This window comes from Olea europaea, unplaced genomic scaffold, assembly GCF_002742605.1.
Source record: "Olea europaea var. sylvestris unplaced genomic scaffold, O_europaea_v1 scaffold571, whole genome shotgun sequence".
Taxonomy (NCBI): domain Eukaryota; kingdom Viridiplantae; phylum Streptophyta; class Magnoliopsida; order Lamiales; family Oleaceae; genus Olea; species Olea europaea.
The window spans coordinates 180,658-198,610 of record NW_019264047.1 but is presented as its reverse complement, the minus strand read 5'-3'; the positions used below and the strand labels follow the sequence as shown (position 1 = coordinate 198,610).

The following is a 17,953-nucleotide window of genomic DNA, read 5'->3' as shown; positions in this document are numbered from 1 at the left end:
CACAAAAATAAATAAAATGGACGTCAACAAGCATATGGTGAACTCCAAGGACAAAATAAGCCTTGAGGAGTTCAAAATCGTCTACTAGATCATACACAGATACAACTTGCTATTTGTTTAACAAGATTTAATACGACATTTGTCCATCTTGATGGAATATTTCTATCTATTTCCCCGATCAATCACCAGATGTCAACTCTTTTTCAAGCTCATCAAATTCCCAGTCATTAATCTCTTCTGCTGAGTAATCCCTGTTTGATATACCAAATTCAGACTCCAGTTTTGCCAATTTTGCTTCATGGTCGAGTGTCTGCTTAGACTTGAAGCTGGGTGGCTCAGGTTGCTTGTCTTTCCCGGCTTCAGGTGCCTCTGCAGCTAGTTCTGAGGAATGTACACCACTTTCCTGCAGCTTCTCACCAGTTGATGCATCTGATCGTGGAGGGGGATTCTCGATTTCTAGATTAGGTCTCTCTGTAGATTCAAATTCCTCTCTTATCTTTGCAATTTTGTCAAATAGCTCTTTCACCTTCGGATCATCTTTACTGAATGAACTCAAAACCAGCAATCAGATCTTAGATAAGTTTGATGTTGGAGTCTCAGTATTATACTAACAGAAATATATAAGTTAAGTCAGTCAGTAATCAAACCTGGAGACCGTTACTTGTTGAGCATAGAACTGCTCTCTCATGTTGTCCACTACACTGAAAGTCGTTATGATCTGTATCAAAAGTAAATGACAATCACATTTTCTTTTAGGTAAACTTGCCAGAGTTCTTATGGGGTGCTCACTTGATGATGTGAAAAATAAGCAGCAAAATCACTAAAAATAAGTGATTAACTACATATATCTCCAGGAGGAGATGGTGTGAATAGAGAGGCATTAATTTCGCAAACTTATTAGGGATAGCTCCTCTGCACATCAACACATGTAAAAGCTGATGCCTTACAAACTACATTGCAACAGAAAAGTGAACTCATATCCTGGTAGCGTAAGGTAATTGTTTTTACCTTTACCTTAGCTTCATAGTTCAGGTATTCCTCCTCAAGACTTCTCCTTAGGTTCAGTATTTTGGAATTATCATTTTCAACGTTAGAAAACAGTGCTGACCTCTTATACAATTTTGAAAATTTGAGCACTCTGCAAAGTAGAAATTGTTCAAGCAATCCAGCAAAAGGAAATACCCTTCAGTTAAACTCTTCAAATTCTCCAAGTATTTTTCAATGCGATCAATAAAAGGTCTCAACTCATTCTGCATCATATATTTTTAATGAAATAAGGTCATTATTAATGAAAGAGAGTTCACAATGCCATTCATAAGAATTAGAAGGGAGCTTCTATATATAAAAAATGACATTCTGATAGGGAAGTCGAATAAGCACCTCATAAGCCGAAAGCAGTTGAATAACCAAATTTACAAAGTAGCCTTCATGAGTCTGCAATTCATCACTTGAAAAATCCAAACCAGTAAACTAGCTACAACATAAAGTTCAAATATTTTGATTACTTGCAAATATTCTAAATCATGTAATGCTCATATAAAGTGAAATTATGAAGCATTACTAGAATAAGTTCAAATAAAATATTCAAATCTAGGATGAGAAACCATGCTTATGGGGATAACTTTAATGTTCATTAACATACTTGGTTTCCTTCTCCTTAGTCTGTCCATGTGAACATTGAAGAGACCAAGTATCTTCCAAAAAAATTATCCAGGTACTTAGAACATCTGCTTCTACTCGGCTTGAGTTAATGGATTTCGATAGCTCTTCTTCCTATAAAATTGTACAGACTGCAGACCCATAAATCAAAAAAAGTTAAAAAACATGTATTGCCTGCAAGTAATATTTAGTTGAGGACTATCTTTATGTACGAGACTTAATAATGCAGGGAAAAAAATTAAAAAATTAACGAGAACTTGACCAGACCTTAGTTTTTAAATGGGCAACAATCTGATCATTAGCTTCATAGAATTGGTCCCTTTCTTCCCTCATATTGTGAAGGCGAGCTTGAGCGGCAATCTAGGAGACATTCACCTAATTAAATATTACCCATTGAATGCAATCATGGGTTAGACAAAATCAAAACTTGCTACTGAAGAGAGTTAGAATCTAAAGCATTCATGCTTGGAGATGACAATAATCATTGCCAACAATTTCAAATGCAAATCGTTTCAAAAGATTCTCTCAATTTGCAGAAGTCAGAAGCAACAAAGATCCTAGCAGTAACACCTCATTTGTAAGAAAAATATTTTTGTACAAACCTGTTTGCCAAAGCTAGTATTGAAACTGTCAACTGACAAGCTCTTATAAATTCATTAACACCTCAACCCAACCACTCATCAGGAGGGAAAAAAATGCCAGCTCGCCAAAGGAAAAGGTAACAATATGGTAGTTCTTCTAAGAAACTAATTCTAAACCAAAGATATCAACTTGGATAGCACAAAGAATCAGAAACCAAGAGAAACATTTAATGCAACTGCAGAGTTTGCAATTGAAGTCTTTCAGGATCATTGACCTTGTCTGGACCAATTCATTGAAAATCAGCTAACTATTTGGAAGCTTTGTCGATGCCTATTCAGCTACTAGCTTTCCGTTCATCAAGCTAAGCACATTCAAGGATATACACCATATTTAGATATTGCATAGACATTTGCTTATTCATGATGTGACAAAGCTCTCCCACCACCATTTTATGGAATTATCCGAAGTTTATGGTTAGAGGAGTAAATGATCGCATCTTTAAAATCACTTGGAAATCAAATGAACAAGTGATTAATCACAAGGTATGTAAATGTTACTAATACCAGAGTGTTTTTGCATTAACTAACTTTTGTGCAATACATTTAATGCAGAGTAGCAGCGCCTTTTGCAAGTGCACTAGCATATGAGAGAATTAAATGTTGTCTGGGAGGACATTTACTCAGGAAAATTTTGCCCACGTGTTGGTCGCATCTTCAGTACACAATGCTATAATTTATTTAGCTCTGAGGATAGTACCTTCTTCAGTTCAGCTTCAAGTTCATCTCTTTGTTTCTCAAGACCTGAAGCTTCAGCTGCTAGTTCCTGGAAAAAGAGATTTTAAGACAATATCGCATTTGCTCGAATAAACCGTGGAAAATTAAACACGTAGCTATGGAAACTCGCACATGCATATAATAAAGCATATTAACAACCAAATACCAGAACCACTCTATCTTGATCTTGGAAACAACAAGGTAAACACAAACAAGTGGGAAATTTAAAAAATTAGCAGAAAAGAATTAAAATTCCGAAGTCGTATTGTTGCCAAGAAAAATTAAACATGCTTTAAAAGAAATGTGATATAATTAAAAAACCTGAATACAGACAGAAAGTAGTACAACATATTCCATGAACGAAATCATAGTAATTCATAGTGTCAATACTTTCTTACTGAAAGTCAATTTTATTTCTTTCCTTCTCAATTCTTTTACCACTCTAAAGGCCAACTTTTTCTGTACATTTTAAAACTCAATAGGCAATATGGCAATAGATCACTGCTTGCTGATGGCAGGATGATCTATTTAATTCATTCTTTCATTCACAGTAGTTTGTGCCTTATATGTAAGTCACAAGCCAGAAAACCTCATTTTCTTTTTCCTTTTAACATCAGCAAGTTAGGTAACTCGTGCGAGAATTTCTAAGCCTGCAGCATATGCCACACATAATCCTATATGTCAGACACAAACAATGAGTCAGGTTGATTACACCCCCCGAGTCTGAATGCATCATTTTTTCCCTTCCATATCAGTGAAATAGGAGGTAAATGAAAGATGTCCAATTCTGATGTAGATCAGCTCACTCATAATCACACAGAAAAATGGTCTTTATATATTTTTGTATCTTATAATCTAAAATCAAAGACATGTTCTTCAATTTAATTTTCTGAACGTATCTGCCTACCAAGCCAAAAAATAAAATACCTTTTCTGTNATCTAAAATCAAAGACATGTTCTTCAATTTAATTTTCTGAACGTATCTGCCTACCAAGCCAAAAAATAAAATACCTTTTCTGTGTCACTAACTTCGCTTGCTTTCTTCACACGAAACTTTAATGCCTCTTCTTTCTGAACTCTACAAAAAATAAGGAAATAGATTGATAAAACACAAAATAAGTATCACCATTCTCAATAAGCATCACTGTCAATGAACAGGAAATGAAGGTTGAAGTCGCATAAAACTTCAAATGACAGATGCCTTCCAAAGAAAGTGAATGAATAAAGGAGATTGAAAGGTCTTTAAAAAGTGAATGCATGTAAATAAAGATAGAGATCAAATCATTAAAAACATTTTATAATTGGACTAAAATTAATGAAACGAGGTTCAATTACATATCTTTTCATATGCAGTTCAATACCTGTTATCCGAGATGTGTTTCTCAGCTTTTGAGCGGGAGCTCAAAAGAGATTCTGACAAGACTTTCAACTTATCAACCTATTTACATTAAAAAGGAAAATTCAGACATAAAGAGCTGAAAGCTAATAAGAATAATGTGAAAATTCTAATAATATGTGATATTAATTATTATTTTGCATCCTAAAATGAATTTCTTATTTATTTTAAGTTCAGCTTATAACATTATCCCATTTTGCAATTTAACAAATTTTCAAGAATTTATACATTATTTTTTATTTTTGTTTTTTGTGCTCTTTTTTCTTTTTTCCGAGAAACTTTAAGAAAAGAAGATAAATATAAAAATTCTTATACAAATATATAGTTTTGTGTGAGAAATGAAATTAAACAAAAGTTAATAGCTTATTGTAAGCACTATAATCAACAGAAAAATAATTTATGAGAAAGATATAAGAGAGAAAAGTCAACTTTTAGATGAAAGGCCAATAGCAATTTTGAAGAATAATAAATGGTATGTAAAATGTTTTAAGTAATGTAAAATATAGGGTGTGATTTATTATATTTAATTATGGGTAATTTGGTCTTTAAGCCATTATAACCATTTATAATAGCAAATTTGTAAATATTTCTATTTTCCCTAAAAAATTCTTTGTTACCAATAAGTAAAATCATATATGCAAAAAGTAATTTTACAAAATATGGTATGCAAATTGTAAATACATTTAGATATTTTGTAAATTTCCCTAAAGTAAATCCAAGTAACTGTAAGCTGTATCAAAGTTAAACTTCACTATCCAAGCAAGATGTTGATGCTGCAACGAATTCATAAAAATGTCTTAAGATTACAAATGAAACACCAGAATCAATGATTATGCATGGAATGCATGTATGCTAAAATATTGTACTTAGAAATTATTGCAACCAAATTTGCATACCATGCATATGGTTATGCCTTCCAAAGCCTGACTGTATAGAAAGACATCAGTAAAAGTCATGGGTTCACCGCCCATATCAGAATCATAATACAGCACCTATCAATTAAAACAGTAGGTTACGTGAAGCGTCTTGATTGATGCCAACAATATATTTGTCAAAAACTTGACTCATATATCGTATAACTGGAATCAGCAAACAAACAGTGAATTCTTGAACATAAAAATACACATTTGCATGATTAAACTCCCTAACTCAAAGTAAGCAAAACTTTAAATCTATCGAAAAACAAAGCTCCTAAGTGAAAACATGTCATATTCACAGAAGCAACACGTTTTTTCGTCACAGTAAGGGAGTTCAGTTTGAGCCATGAGATATGTGATACACCAACAAAAACCATTGCAATGGCAGTTTTTTTTTTTTTTTTTTTTGTACTTTTTTTTTCACAATATAAAATGGTGGTTCAAAATTCTGGCTCTCCACACAAAACAAACATACCACAAAAATTCAACTTTGGAAATAATCAATGAAAACTTCAATTCTAGTGGGGATGACTGCAAGACTAAAGAAATGATAAATGCCAATTCAGTGATAAAAAAACCACATGAATGGCATGAATACAGGAAAAAATAACATGTGGCTAATATGATTCTTAAATTAAAGTTTTTGAAGCGAAGAGTTAAATAACTTAAAGACCAACTAATTCAGTGCACATCACCCTCGATCCTGGCGTGAGAAGACCGTTCACAGACACAAATAGCTAGCCTTCTTTACCTCAAACCAGATGTTCCTGAATATCAGACATGAAAACAGATTTGAAGTAGAGTACATAGCCATTAAAAGCATGCCGAATCTCATCATTTAGCAAGGCAAACCTTTGGCGATTTCCGATGTTTAAGTGCAGTTTACAACCCAATTCATCAACTAGAACTGGAACGCGAACTTTTTAAGTTCTTATCACCACTCTGTGAATTTCACACGGTAATAAGTTCCATTTTTTTCTTTTCCAATTCCCATTAGAATAATGGCACTTGAAAAAGATCTCAATATTTGCTATTCATCAACCTTCTTAACAAGACAACCCTAAAAGATAGCTCAGTGGTTAAATCTTAGGTTTGCTCTCCAATGGTCACCAGTTCAAGTCCTCTCAGAGCCATTGAGGTGAGTATCCGACTGTAAACTTCAGGGCCCTATGGGATTAGTCGATGTGTACGTAAGCTAGCCCGAACACCCATGTTACCAAAAAAAAAAAAAAAAACCTTTCTTAACAAGACTACAAAACTATACAAAGCCTCTTAGTTCACCCATCCCGAAGGCATTTTCCTGATCTACCAATCCAAAATCATCTACAAACTTGCTATTCACAAAATCCATGATCTAGAATGTTGGCCATTTAGAGAATACAAGATCAGTTTTGGTTAGCCATTTTGACAGCTTCTTCTAAATCACTGACAATGTTTCAGTTTGTTAGGGGGTTCAGTTATTCTGGGAGCCGAAATTGTAAAAAAATAAAAATAAAAATGACGAATTTAAACTTATGTCAGACTAATTTTGCGATCAGATAGAATAACTTGATGATGGCCTAGAAATAACTAAAAATTGCTTCATTTCTGAACTTTCTGAATATTTTGTACAATTGTCGGGAGATTTTATTTAGAATATCATGCGGCAACCATATAATTTACACAGTCATACCCTAGAGGCCTTGGCACCTTGGTGTGGACTACATTTATATAGATCCAGGGAGAGACATACCTCAAAAATTAAGTGTTAAAGTTGAAAAGCCCAATTCTATATAAACCACACATCGAAAGCCATAATTTCGATGTGGAATTCACAAGTCTCATCCCTTGCAATGAAAACCATGATAATCCACCATGATCCGTGATCCCCGTGCCCACGTCGAACTGTTTTGCACTAGCCCATGACTAGTCCCGAACGAACATTGCTATACCGACATCACCATTCGCCCCACTCGATTGCAACCAATAGACATGTTGCTGCTATGATACCATTGATATAGATCTTGGGAGCATCACATACCTCAAATGCTAGCTATTGAAATTTGAAAGCCCAATTCTATATAAACCACACATCGAAAGCCCATACTTTCAATATGGGATTCAAGCCCTATACTTAGCAACGGAAACCATGACATGTATATCTAATGACTACGGTATACAAAGCTCAAGAAGTAGAAAACTCAAAAGAAGATTAATCTATTTATCATAAACCAGCAAAAGGACACTGAAAGAACAGCTCTGGAATTGCTGAACTAACCATATATTGTTTTCTTGGACTCTTTTGTTCTTCAGGGAGTTGATGCAGCTCATTGTTCTTGTCTTTGTCATCAGAGGAAATCTGAGATAGTTTTTCAACTTCTCTAAGTGCAGCTAACCACCTTCTCATCAACTCAACTCGCTCAGGTCCCCTGCAAGAAACAGATGATTCTTCCAACCTTTTTACAGTCTGCTTGAAGCTTTTGAAATTTCGATTGCCCTAACATTAACAAGTGGGATTCGAAAATGAAACAAAACTATCTAATAAATAAGGGCTAAAACATGTGCAAACATAAAGCAACTTAATTTTAAATCTAATGCATATTTTAAAGCAAGATTATGCCATGACTAAATATGATTTTCCTCATGTTTGTGGTGGATAACATGCTCTTTACACTTTGTGCTGTCTACTTCCAAGATCAATAAAATTATTGCTTTAATATTATCAATTAGTACTATGAATAATATTAGTAAGCAGAAAAGAATACACAAGTATGTGAAATTTTCAATGCTGCAACTATTAGGAATATCAAATGCCAATTTTGCAAGCATCCAGATCACTCTAAACCCAAGATTGCACATTCCCCTTTTATCCCAAGACAAAGAATTCAATCACACGCAATCAATTAATTTACCTTTCATCTCTATAGATTTTTTCCAATTTGAAAAGTATAATATGATAATCGGAAACTGGTTTGGTAACAGATTATCAAGAACTCACAATGCGATCTTGGAAGAGTTTAGCGCCCTGAACAACTGCTTGACCGGCTTGTTGGACGACCGAGTCAACGTAGTTCTTCACATTGCATGTGAGGTTGTTCTTATTCCCACCTGTTTCGCACGGGTAGTCGCTCACAATTAAAAAGGGATCAGACAATTGTGTACGGAACGAATCTCTTGAGACAAAGTCCCAAAAATGGGCATTTTATTGGCGATGTTTTACAATTAGAACTAAACAGAATGCCCCCAAAGGGCGCAAGCACACGAGTACTGAAAGAAATGTTCAAGTTTAAACTAAGAAATTGAAATTACATATTCTCTGTTTGAGAGTGTTTGATTCAGGGTCCTCTTCTCTATGTCTTCTCTTCCTTTTATATTCCTTTGATGATTTTTTCATGACAACCGCTTGGAAACTGCTTGATTGCTGTATAACTACCCACTTTCTTTATAGTGGCTAACTTGTAGAGGAACTGCCGTCTCTAACTGTCGTCATTACTCTATGTCGTTCAACCACCTTTAACTGGGCTCCTTGATTCGTGGAATGTGATAAGACCACTCAATAACTATTTCAATAACTGATATTCTGGATAATTATAATGTTTTATGTTTACTAAGATTCTGGGCGATTAGAAAGTTTGAGCGAGAACGTGGTCATCGCTCTGGGCGATCGTAAGGTATGCTATTCGCTCAGATTTTGGGCATCTTGCAAGATTGGGCAATGATGTTACCGTGTTCATGGGCTTCCACCGCATTCATCAATAATCATGTTTGGACCTTTATCCTGGATTCCCAATTGGTCTTCACTCTTTGGTCTATTTGATTTGGGCTACACTTTTAGTGTATCAACACCACCTCCACCACCTTGTTCACCGTTGATCGCAGCCACGACATTTCTTCACTTCTTCAATTACTACTGCTACTAATTCTTCCTTCAGATTTTGAAATACGGTCACACAAGAATCAATTGTGCGATAGAACGAGTATATAATAGGCTTTTCCAAAGAGAAATTGTCATTCAATTGCTGGGGAATTTCTTTGGGGTTTTTTAAATTAGGTTCAAGTCAAGACAGTGCAAGAGTTTTTCTGATAAAAAAATAAAAAAAGACATAAAATAATAATAATAATAAAATTGAATGCTTTTAGGGCCGGACAGGGTCTGGAACCCGAATCTTCGAATATTCAGTAAAAGGGTTCTTTGGGTAAAATTTAATTATGGAATCGTTCGAGTTCGAGTTCATTCGATTCAATTTAGCTCGATTTAATTCCATTTGATTCATGAGTTCCATACAATAATTAAATTTTTAAATATTTTCAACAACGTCACATTAATTCAACTAATGATACGTTTAATCTTAACTCTTACAAATTAATATAGTCCAATTTATGTATCTTTTGCACCTTTTTTGTTGACTCTTTTAGAAATTTTATTGTTAAAATCACAAAAAAATGAAGATAACGAACTCACAATAATGAATAGATGCATAGTCAAACTTTCAATTCAATTTCTCCAAAATTGTAGAAACGGCACTACGATAAAATAATAAATTTGGATAAAACTTAAGTCAATTTGATTAAATTAAACATGAAATGAAAATTAGAAAAAAAAATCATATTTTGAATTTGAGTTAAATTAATTATTTAGCAAATTCATTGGAAAATTACTCAAAACCCTATATTTTAAGTATACATTTCAAATATCAAATCTTAACATTGTCTTTTATCTACCCAGATCACAACCCCCCTTCGACCCTGTCCTCTCTCTCTCTCTCTCTCTCTCTCTCTCTCCACACAATTGATCTTCCTTAGAGGAAGGTGCAATGGCGATTGTGGTGCATTAACAATTTGACCAACAGTTGTAACATCTAATCTAGCAGTAGTAATTCACGCTAATGATTACGTAGGTATCGTGGGTGAAGGTGGTCGACATGGGTGGTGGCCGTGAAGCAGCAATACTTGGAACGGAAGTAATCAGAGTGAGCGGTACCATACATCAAGAAGCCTCCATTTGCCATCGGGTTCGCAGTGCCAATTTCCTTTTCCAAGCCTCATCTCCTATAATCGGGACAATAGTAATCTGAGTGCCAATCCAATTTCCATATCCCCTATAAACGAAATTCCTCTAAAGCCTCTACTATAAGGACCTTTTCTGGATCAATCAGCTCCATGGCCTTCACCTATATAAGACACCCAAGATCTAACAAGAGAGATAAACATAGATCTAACATAGGGAGTTATGGTAGAGGATCGGGGACGAAGGCTATGGCCATCTTGATGGAGGTTATGGCGATGATTGTGGCTATGGAGACGATGGTCGTGGCTACAGAGGCGGTGTTGGTGATCGTGGCTATAGAAGCGACGAGGGTTCTTCCATTGTGATTCATCTTATTAAGATTATACATTATTTTCACGAATAAAAGCATCACGCACTATAATATTTTCACGCTTAAAATCTTGGATTTCTCCATTTCTGTACCATTTCAATTGTTTAACCTTTTACTAGTTTTGACAATATTCGAAAACAAAACCAAAACCAAAATCAAAACCAATCAATTGCAGATCTAAAAGGGAACGAGAAATAGGTTGGGAGTGAGAAATTTTAGGTATTGATACACTAAAAGTGCAGCCCAAATCAAATAGTCCAAAGAGTGAAGCCCAATTGGAAATTCAGGATAAAGGTCCGAACAGGATTATTGATGAATGCGGTGGAAGCTCACGAACACGGTAACATCATCGTCCAAGCTTGCAAGATGCCCAGAATCTGAGCGAATAGCATACCTTACGATCGCCCAGAGCGATGACCACGTTCTCGTCCAAACCTTCAAATCGCCCATAATCTTAACAAACATAAAACATTATAATTATCCAAAATAGCAGTTATTGAAACAGTTATTGAGTGGTCTTATCACATTCCGTGAATCAAGGAGCCCAGTTGAAGGCGGTTGAACGACAAAGAGTAATGACGACAGTTAGGGACGGCAGTTTCCCTACAAGTTAGCCACTATAAAGAAAGTGGGTAGTTATATAGCAATCAAACAGTTTCCAAGCGGTTGTCATGAAAAAATCATCAATAGAATATAAAAGGAAGAGAAGACATAGAGAAGAGGACCTCGAATCAAACACTCTCAAATAGAGAATATGTAATTTCAATTTTTTAGTTTAAACTTAAACATTTCTTTCGGTACTCGTGTGCTTGCGCCTCTTGGAGGCAATCTGTTTAGTTCTAATTGTAAAACATCGCCAATAAAACGCCCCTTTTTGGAACTTTGTCTCAAGAGATTTGATCCTTACACAATCGTCTGATCTCTTTTTAATTGTTAGCGATTACCCGCGCGAAACAATTTGGCACGTCCAGTGGGACATTGGTGTTTGATGTTGAAGATACAAAAGGTGAAACAATATGCCTCACAAATATGATAAGCAAGCAGTAAGTCATGGAGGAGTCTAATTTGTGATCGAGCGATATGAGGAGCAGCATAGCTCTCCACGAACAGAGGGACAGAGTCAGAGATGTCACAGTCGTTATGAACCAATGACAGAGTTGAGTCCTCGAACTATGCGTGCATTACTTGGAGAACTCACACAAGATGTCATTGAATAGGTAAATCTACGAAATATTCATAATATGGAAAGATTTACCCAGAATAAAAATGCACATTATGACAACATGGCCAAACAACTGAATACTTTGAATGAAATAATGAATAAGTTAGTAGGTCAAATTTGTCAGCCAGTTGTGCCTCTTTCAAATCACTTTCAAGTTAGGACAATTGTGTGACATAATTCCCCAGTCCTAAGTTCAAATCAAGGGATAGAATCACATTTTGGTCCCTCTACTTCAAACCTGGGGGATGGTGTAATGCCAAATCAGAATAGTGGTAATGATATAGTTAACTTGGGGGGTAACCTAAATGTAAGAGATAATGTCCTAAATAATGGACAGAATGCCCCACGTGTTAATGATGGAATAAATATTCAGGCTAATGGTAACAATGGCCCAAATCAAGGCAACTTTGTTGTCATATAAGTACCAAATATCAGGCCTCAAGCAAATCAACCTATCAACCAACCTGTAGGAATTCCATATGACCCTAACATCATGTTGAGGAATCAAATTATGGAAATAGTACAGGGTCAGATGGTTTTTGGAGTACGTCCTGTCATTAGGCCGACTTACACAAAGTCATATCCTACTTGGGTAGACCAAGCATATCCATAGCCTAGAGGGTATACAGTGCCATAATTCTCACTATTTACCGATTTAGGAGAGGTGTCCACTCTAGAACACATAGAGCGATTCACACTGCAAAGTGGTGAAGTAACAGACTACCATAAAATGAGGTTGTTCCCTAGTTCATTAACAAGAGTAGCTTTCTCCTGGTTCATCAATTTGCCAGCGAACTCTATTCAAACATGGCAACAATTGGAGTAATTGTTCCATACTCAGTTTTATAAGATTGAGTCTGAAGTTACTTTGACCGATTTGGCGAGTCTACGTCAAATGCAAAACGAATGGGCAGAAGGTTTCCTTCAAAAGTTCAAGACAGCAAAAAGTAAATGTTTTGTACCTTTGCCCGAAAAGGAGTTTGTCAAAATCACTCAAAATTGTCTAAGTTTTGATTTGAAAAAGAAATTCCAAGACAAGGAATTTCCTGATCTTTTTCAATTGAGTGCAAACGTGCTTACGTATGAACGATTAATAAAAGAAGAAGAGCAAATGAAAAATTCTAGTAAGGGGACTTATTATAGAGACCCAAATTTTGATGTTCATACCATTAATGACGAATATTACGATCAAGCCAAAATGTGTTTGGCCGAATTAATTAAAGGAGATACGTATACTTGTCCTATAATGGCTAAGTCTAGACCGTCGGGCAAGGATAAACCTATAAAAGATGAAAACAAAAAGATTAGAATGTTCTCGTTCGATATAACCAAAGCTGACCTTATATTTGATAAACTATATAAGGATAAACAGATAAAGTTGAGCGATAAATATAAAATGCCAAGCCCTGAACAAGTTAGGGGTAAAAAATATTGTAAGTGGCATAATGCATGGTCACATTTGACTAACAACTGTTTGGTTTTTCACCATGTGTTACAGAATGTCATTGAATCAGGACGAATTACGTTCGAGGACAAGAAGAAAATGGCAGTGAATGAAAACCCTTTTCCACAGCCACTTAGGGTGAACATGGTGACGACTGGTTTCAAAAACAAGTTGCCAAAATTCAAGTTGGTTATAGATGACGGGGAAGAGGATCATGGGCCACATCCCAGTGTCTTTGAACGTATCAAAGGGAAGGAGCCCAAAAAAGATAAAGACGTCCTGTGTGCAAGATGCAAAAAAGAAGTAAGTGCAAATACAGAGAAACCAGGGATATGGCAGCATCACCATCGCCCTAGTTTTTTTCAAACGCTCAGCCTGGTAGAGGGCGAGGTACATCATTCTATAGGAGACCGCCTTTTGAGAGATAGTTCAGGCCAATAAATAATGGGAGAACATTCAGGCCACAACCTCGCCAACCAAATGTATGGCATTCGTTCCAGTATAACGCAGGAAGGGTGATACCCTTCAACGAGATGACTACAACCCAACAAAGGCGTTTTCAACGGCACTATGGACGAATGATGAGGCAGCAACAGGGAATGTCATGTCCAAAGTGCATAAATTACTCAAGGTAGCCAATCAAAATGTTCTCAAAGATAGTGTAGAGACTGGTACAGGTGAATCAATGGAAGAATTGCCAGAAACTTCTTTTGGGAGATCGAAGTTTGAGCGAGACAGAAGAGATGGAGAAGATCCAGATTAGCTCCTTACTATTTAGTTCGGTACGTTACCTCCTGTCATGGCTAATAATAACTTACTAGCCAATGAGTTCAAGAACAAAGAGAAAGAAGAAGAAGAAAGGGAGGATAACGAAGAAGAAGCATGTGTGCTGGAATGTGAAGATGGCCAAACTTCTAGAGGGGCCTACGATGATGAAGGAGATGATGGTATGACGGACATCGAAGAGGAAATTGATCTGGAAGCAGAAAGAAGAAAGAGAGAGGTGTCGCAAAATACTCTGTTGAAGCAACTACATCGAGAGGGGGTTCGTGAAGTGGACTTGTTGGGGGAACCGTCTGGGTGTTCTTTCGATTATTACGTGCTGTACGGGATGCCCAAAAGGAAAAAGAGAGTTCCTCGCTCTGAAAACTATGGATCACCTCCAAAAATAATGCATCCTCCCACAGGTTGGGTGACCGAAGAAGAAGCATTAGAAAACAGTAAAAAGGAAATTCAGGAAACAGAAGCTCAATGCGACATACTACACGTTGAGTTATCACAAAAGGATAACTCGACCGAGGACAAACAGGAAGTGGAAATAGATGCTGCCGAAAAGGTTATTTTTAAGAGACCAGCCATGAAGTTAACTAAATACTTGAGGCCATTGTATGTTAAAACTTTAGTTGACGGCATACATGTGGCAAAAGTACTTGTTAATAATGGAGTAGCTATAAACACCATTTCATCTAGGATGATGAGGAAATTTGTAAAGATAGAAAGTGATATGACTCCAACGGAAGTCATCCTTACAAGTTTCAATGGAGAAGCAATTTCAACTAAGGGGGTTATGCCATTGGACATAAATATAGGGACAACTACTAGGACCGTAATCTTCTTTGTAATAGATGGTCCTAATAGTTACAATGTGTTATTGGGAAGAGACTGGATACACGGAAGTAGTTGTATACCCTCATCGCTCCATCAATGCCTAGTTTTTTGGAATGATAAGGGTGAAGCAGAAGTGGTGCAAGCCGATCATAGGCCTTTTGTCGCAGAAGTAAACTCAGTGGAAATGTTCATGTACAAAGGAAATTATGGACCTGTCAGAGTAGTCCAAGATGGAGAAGAAACTCAAATTGTTGCACAGAGTGAAGAGCCATTTTTGGTAGATGCACTCACTGAAATGTTCAGTCAAATGAGGCCAAACATAATGGCCCTAGAAGAGCTAGTAATTGACAAAAGAGTAATCAAGGAGTTTTAAATGAGTTGTAAGCAACAAAGGCAAATGGCCGATGTTCAGGCCTTCAAAGTTAAATTAATGGCTTTCAATAAAGAATGTAAGGACAAGACGAAAGAAGAAGCAGCCTTGGAAGCATTGAGAGACAAATTGGCAGTGTTCGAGTTGGAACAAAATATTGGCCGAGAAGTCAACAAAGTGGATTGTTTAGAAGAAGAAGTGCCTATAAGGGAATTGGACGATGAAGTAATGAGGATCACTAAGCCTGGATACGCTCAAGCACAGGACCCTTTGATTAAAGTGAATATTAGCAATGAAGGAGAAGATCGCCCAATATTTATCAGTCAGATGCTCGATCAAGAGGTTAGTAATGAATTAATCGCTTTATTAAAGGAATATAACGATTGTTTTGTTTGAGAATTTGAACATAGGCCTGGTTTAGATAGAGGTTTGGTGGAATATAGATTACCAACCAAGCCAAATTTTAAACCTCATAAACAACCTCCTAGACATTTTGCTCCTAATGTACTCCCTGAAATTAAGAAAGAAATAGAGCGATTATTAAAAGCAGGCTTTATTAGAACAACCCGATATGTCGAATGGTTGGCAATATCGTGCCAGTACTAAAAAAGAATGGTAAATTAAGGGTGTGCATAGACTTTGGGAATTTAAACATAACCACACCCAAAGATGAATATCCAATGCCCACGGTAGATTCTCTAGTAGACTTGACTGCCAAACACGTAATGTATTTCTTCATGGATGGATATTCAAGATACAATCAAATTTATGTAGTTGAGGAAGATATACACAAAACTGCCTTTAGACGCCTTGGGTCTCTAGGATGTTTTGAATGGGTAGTTATGCCTTTCGACCTGAAAAATGCAAGAGCAACTTATCAAAGGGCGATGAACTTGATTTTTCATGATATGATAGGCAAGTTTGTTGAAGTGAATGTAGATGATATAGTGGTCAAATTCATTCAAGAAGAGGACAATTTTGAACAATTGAGATGTTCATTTGAGTGAATGAAGCAATATAAATTAAAATTAAATCCCTTGAAATGTGCATTTGGTGTTAATGCAGGAAACTTCCTTGGTTTCTTAGTACACAAAAGGGGGATTGAACTTCATAAAAATAAAGCGAAGGCCATTTTAGAGGCCAAATCACTTAACAATAAAAAAGAATTGCAAAAGTTTCTAGGCCAAGTAAACTTTTTAGAACACTTTATTTCTAATTGTGCAGGCGAACTAAAGCTTTTTCACTGCTTTTAAAGTTGAAAAATCAGAACGAATTCATCTTAAAAGAAGAGCGTCAAAAGGCTTTTCAAAGCTTAAAAACATATTTATCAAGTCCACCAGTGTTGGTGTCACCAATCCAAGGACGGCCAATGAAAGTGATATATTGGCTGAACAAGAATCAATAGCTGGAATAGTCGCGCAAGAAGTCCAATTTGGTGAAGAAAGGGCGATTTACTACTTGAGTAGACGGTTAACAAAATGTGAATGTAATTACTCTGTTATTGAAAAATTATGTCTTGCATTGTATTTCACGTGTACGAAATTAATGGCTTATTTACGGCCCGTAACCGTTTATTTAATTTCTAGAGTAAATTTGGTTAAGTATATGTTCTCTCACCCCATTTTATACCAAAGGGTAGGCCTTTGGATGTTAGTATTATCAGAATTCGAAATACAATACATACCCCAAAAGACAATCAAAAATCAGGCTTTGGCTAACTTTCTGGCCGATCATCCATGCATTGAGATGCCTGAAGAAATTGAATTAGAAATCAATTCATTCGAATTAAAACCTTGGGTTTTGTCTTTCGATGGGTTAAAAACCTCTAAAGGTGTAGGAATAGGAGTAGCATTGATAAATCCTTTAGGGATTTGTTACAAGTTCGCATTCACTTTGAATAGGATGTGTACCAACAATCAAGCCGAATATAAAGCCTTAATTGTGGGCTTAGAATTAATGATAGATATGGAAGTAAAGAATGTGATCGTTAGAGGCGATTCTCAATTGGTAATTCACCAATTGATTGGTGATTTTAAGTGCCAAAGTGATTCCATTATAAGTCAATATGAAATCGCCCAAGAGTTGTTGGAAGAATTCGACCAAGTAGAGCTTCAATGTGTTAATAGGATATATAATGACGTAGCAAATGAGTTGGCCCAGATGGCATCAGGGTATTCAAAAGTTTTAAATTGGAAATCTACTTATGAATATGGAGTAATATTGCCCGTAGTCCAAAGAAGGGCGAGAAGGATTGAAATTCATTACATACAAGATGGAGATGCAATAGATTGGAGGACATAGATTAAAAGGTTCCTTAAAGAACCTAACAAAGGAGATAGTAGAAAAATGAAGTTGCATTTGCTAAACTATACACTGATAGATGAAGAGTTGTTTAAGAAATGCTCTGATGGTTTATTGCTAAAATGTGTAAGTTTGCAAGAAGCCAGGACAATCATGGCTGAGATACACGAAGGGATATGCGGAGCTCGTGAAGCTGGCCAAAGAATGAGATGGTTAATTATTAGGAATGTATATTTTTGGCCCAAGATGGGAGAATCATGTGTTAAATATGCAAAGAGTTGTCTAGCATGTCAAAAGCATGGTCCAATACAAAGGGCGCCAGCA

The 17,953-nt window shown here is 36.1% G+C and overlaps 1 protein-coding gene across 1 annotated transcript; it reads right to left on the bottom strand.

The window, feature by feature from the left end:
- Positions 1 to 6: 6 nt before the first annotated feature.
- On the bottom strand, positions 7 to 8,609 carry LOC111389232. The gene is made up of 11 exons (XM_023014121.1): positions 8,305 to 8,609; positions 7,585 to 7,803; positions 5,307 to 5,402; positions 4,376 to 4,452; positions 4,026 to 4,092; positions 2,998 to 3,063; positions 1,927 to 2,019; positions 1,643 to 1,773; positions 1,381 to 1,447; positions 648 to 718; positions 7 to 542 (listed from the first exon to the last, which is right to left on the bottom strand). Exons 2-11 carry the CDS (start codon positions 7,711 to 7,713, stop codon positions 179 to 181), a joined length of 1,161 nt encoding a protein of 386 aa, XP_022869889.1. The 5' UTR covers positions 7,714 to 7,803; positions 8,305 to 8,609; the 3' UTR covers positions 7 to 178.
- Positions 8,610 to 17,953: the final 9,344 nt, after the last annotated feature.

What these genes read in the sequence shown, in the direction of transcription:
- LOC111389232 (XM_023014121.1), bottom strand. Translation starts at nt 7,713, where the DNA reads ATGAGAAGGTGGTTAGCTGCACTTAGAGAAGTTGAAAAACTATCTCAG. An exon ending in GTCCAAGAAAACAATATATG is followed by an intron (nt 5,403 to 7,584) that starts GTTAGTTCAGCA and finishes TTTAATTGATAG; the next exon opens with GTGCTGTATTATGATTCTGA. An exon ending in AAGGCATAACCATATGCATG is followed by an intron (nt 4,453 to 5,306) that starts GTATGCAAATTT and finishes TAATGTAAATAG; the next exon opens with GTTGATAAGTTGAAAGTCTT.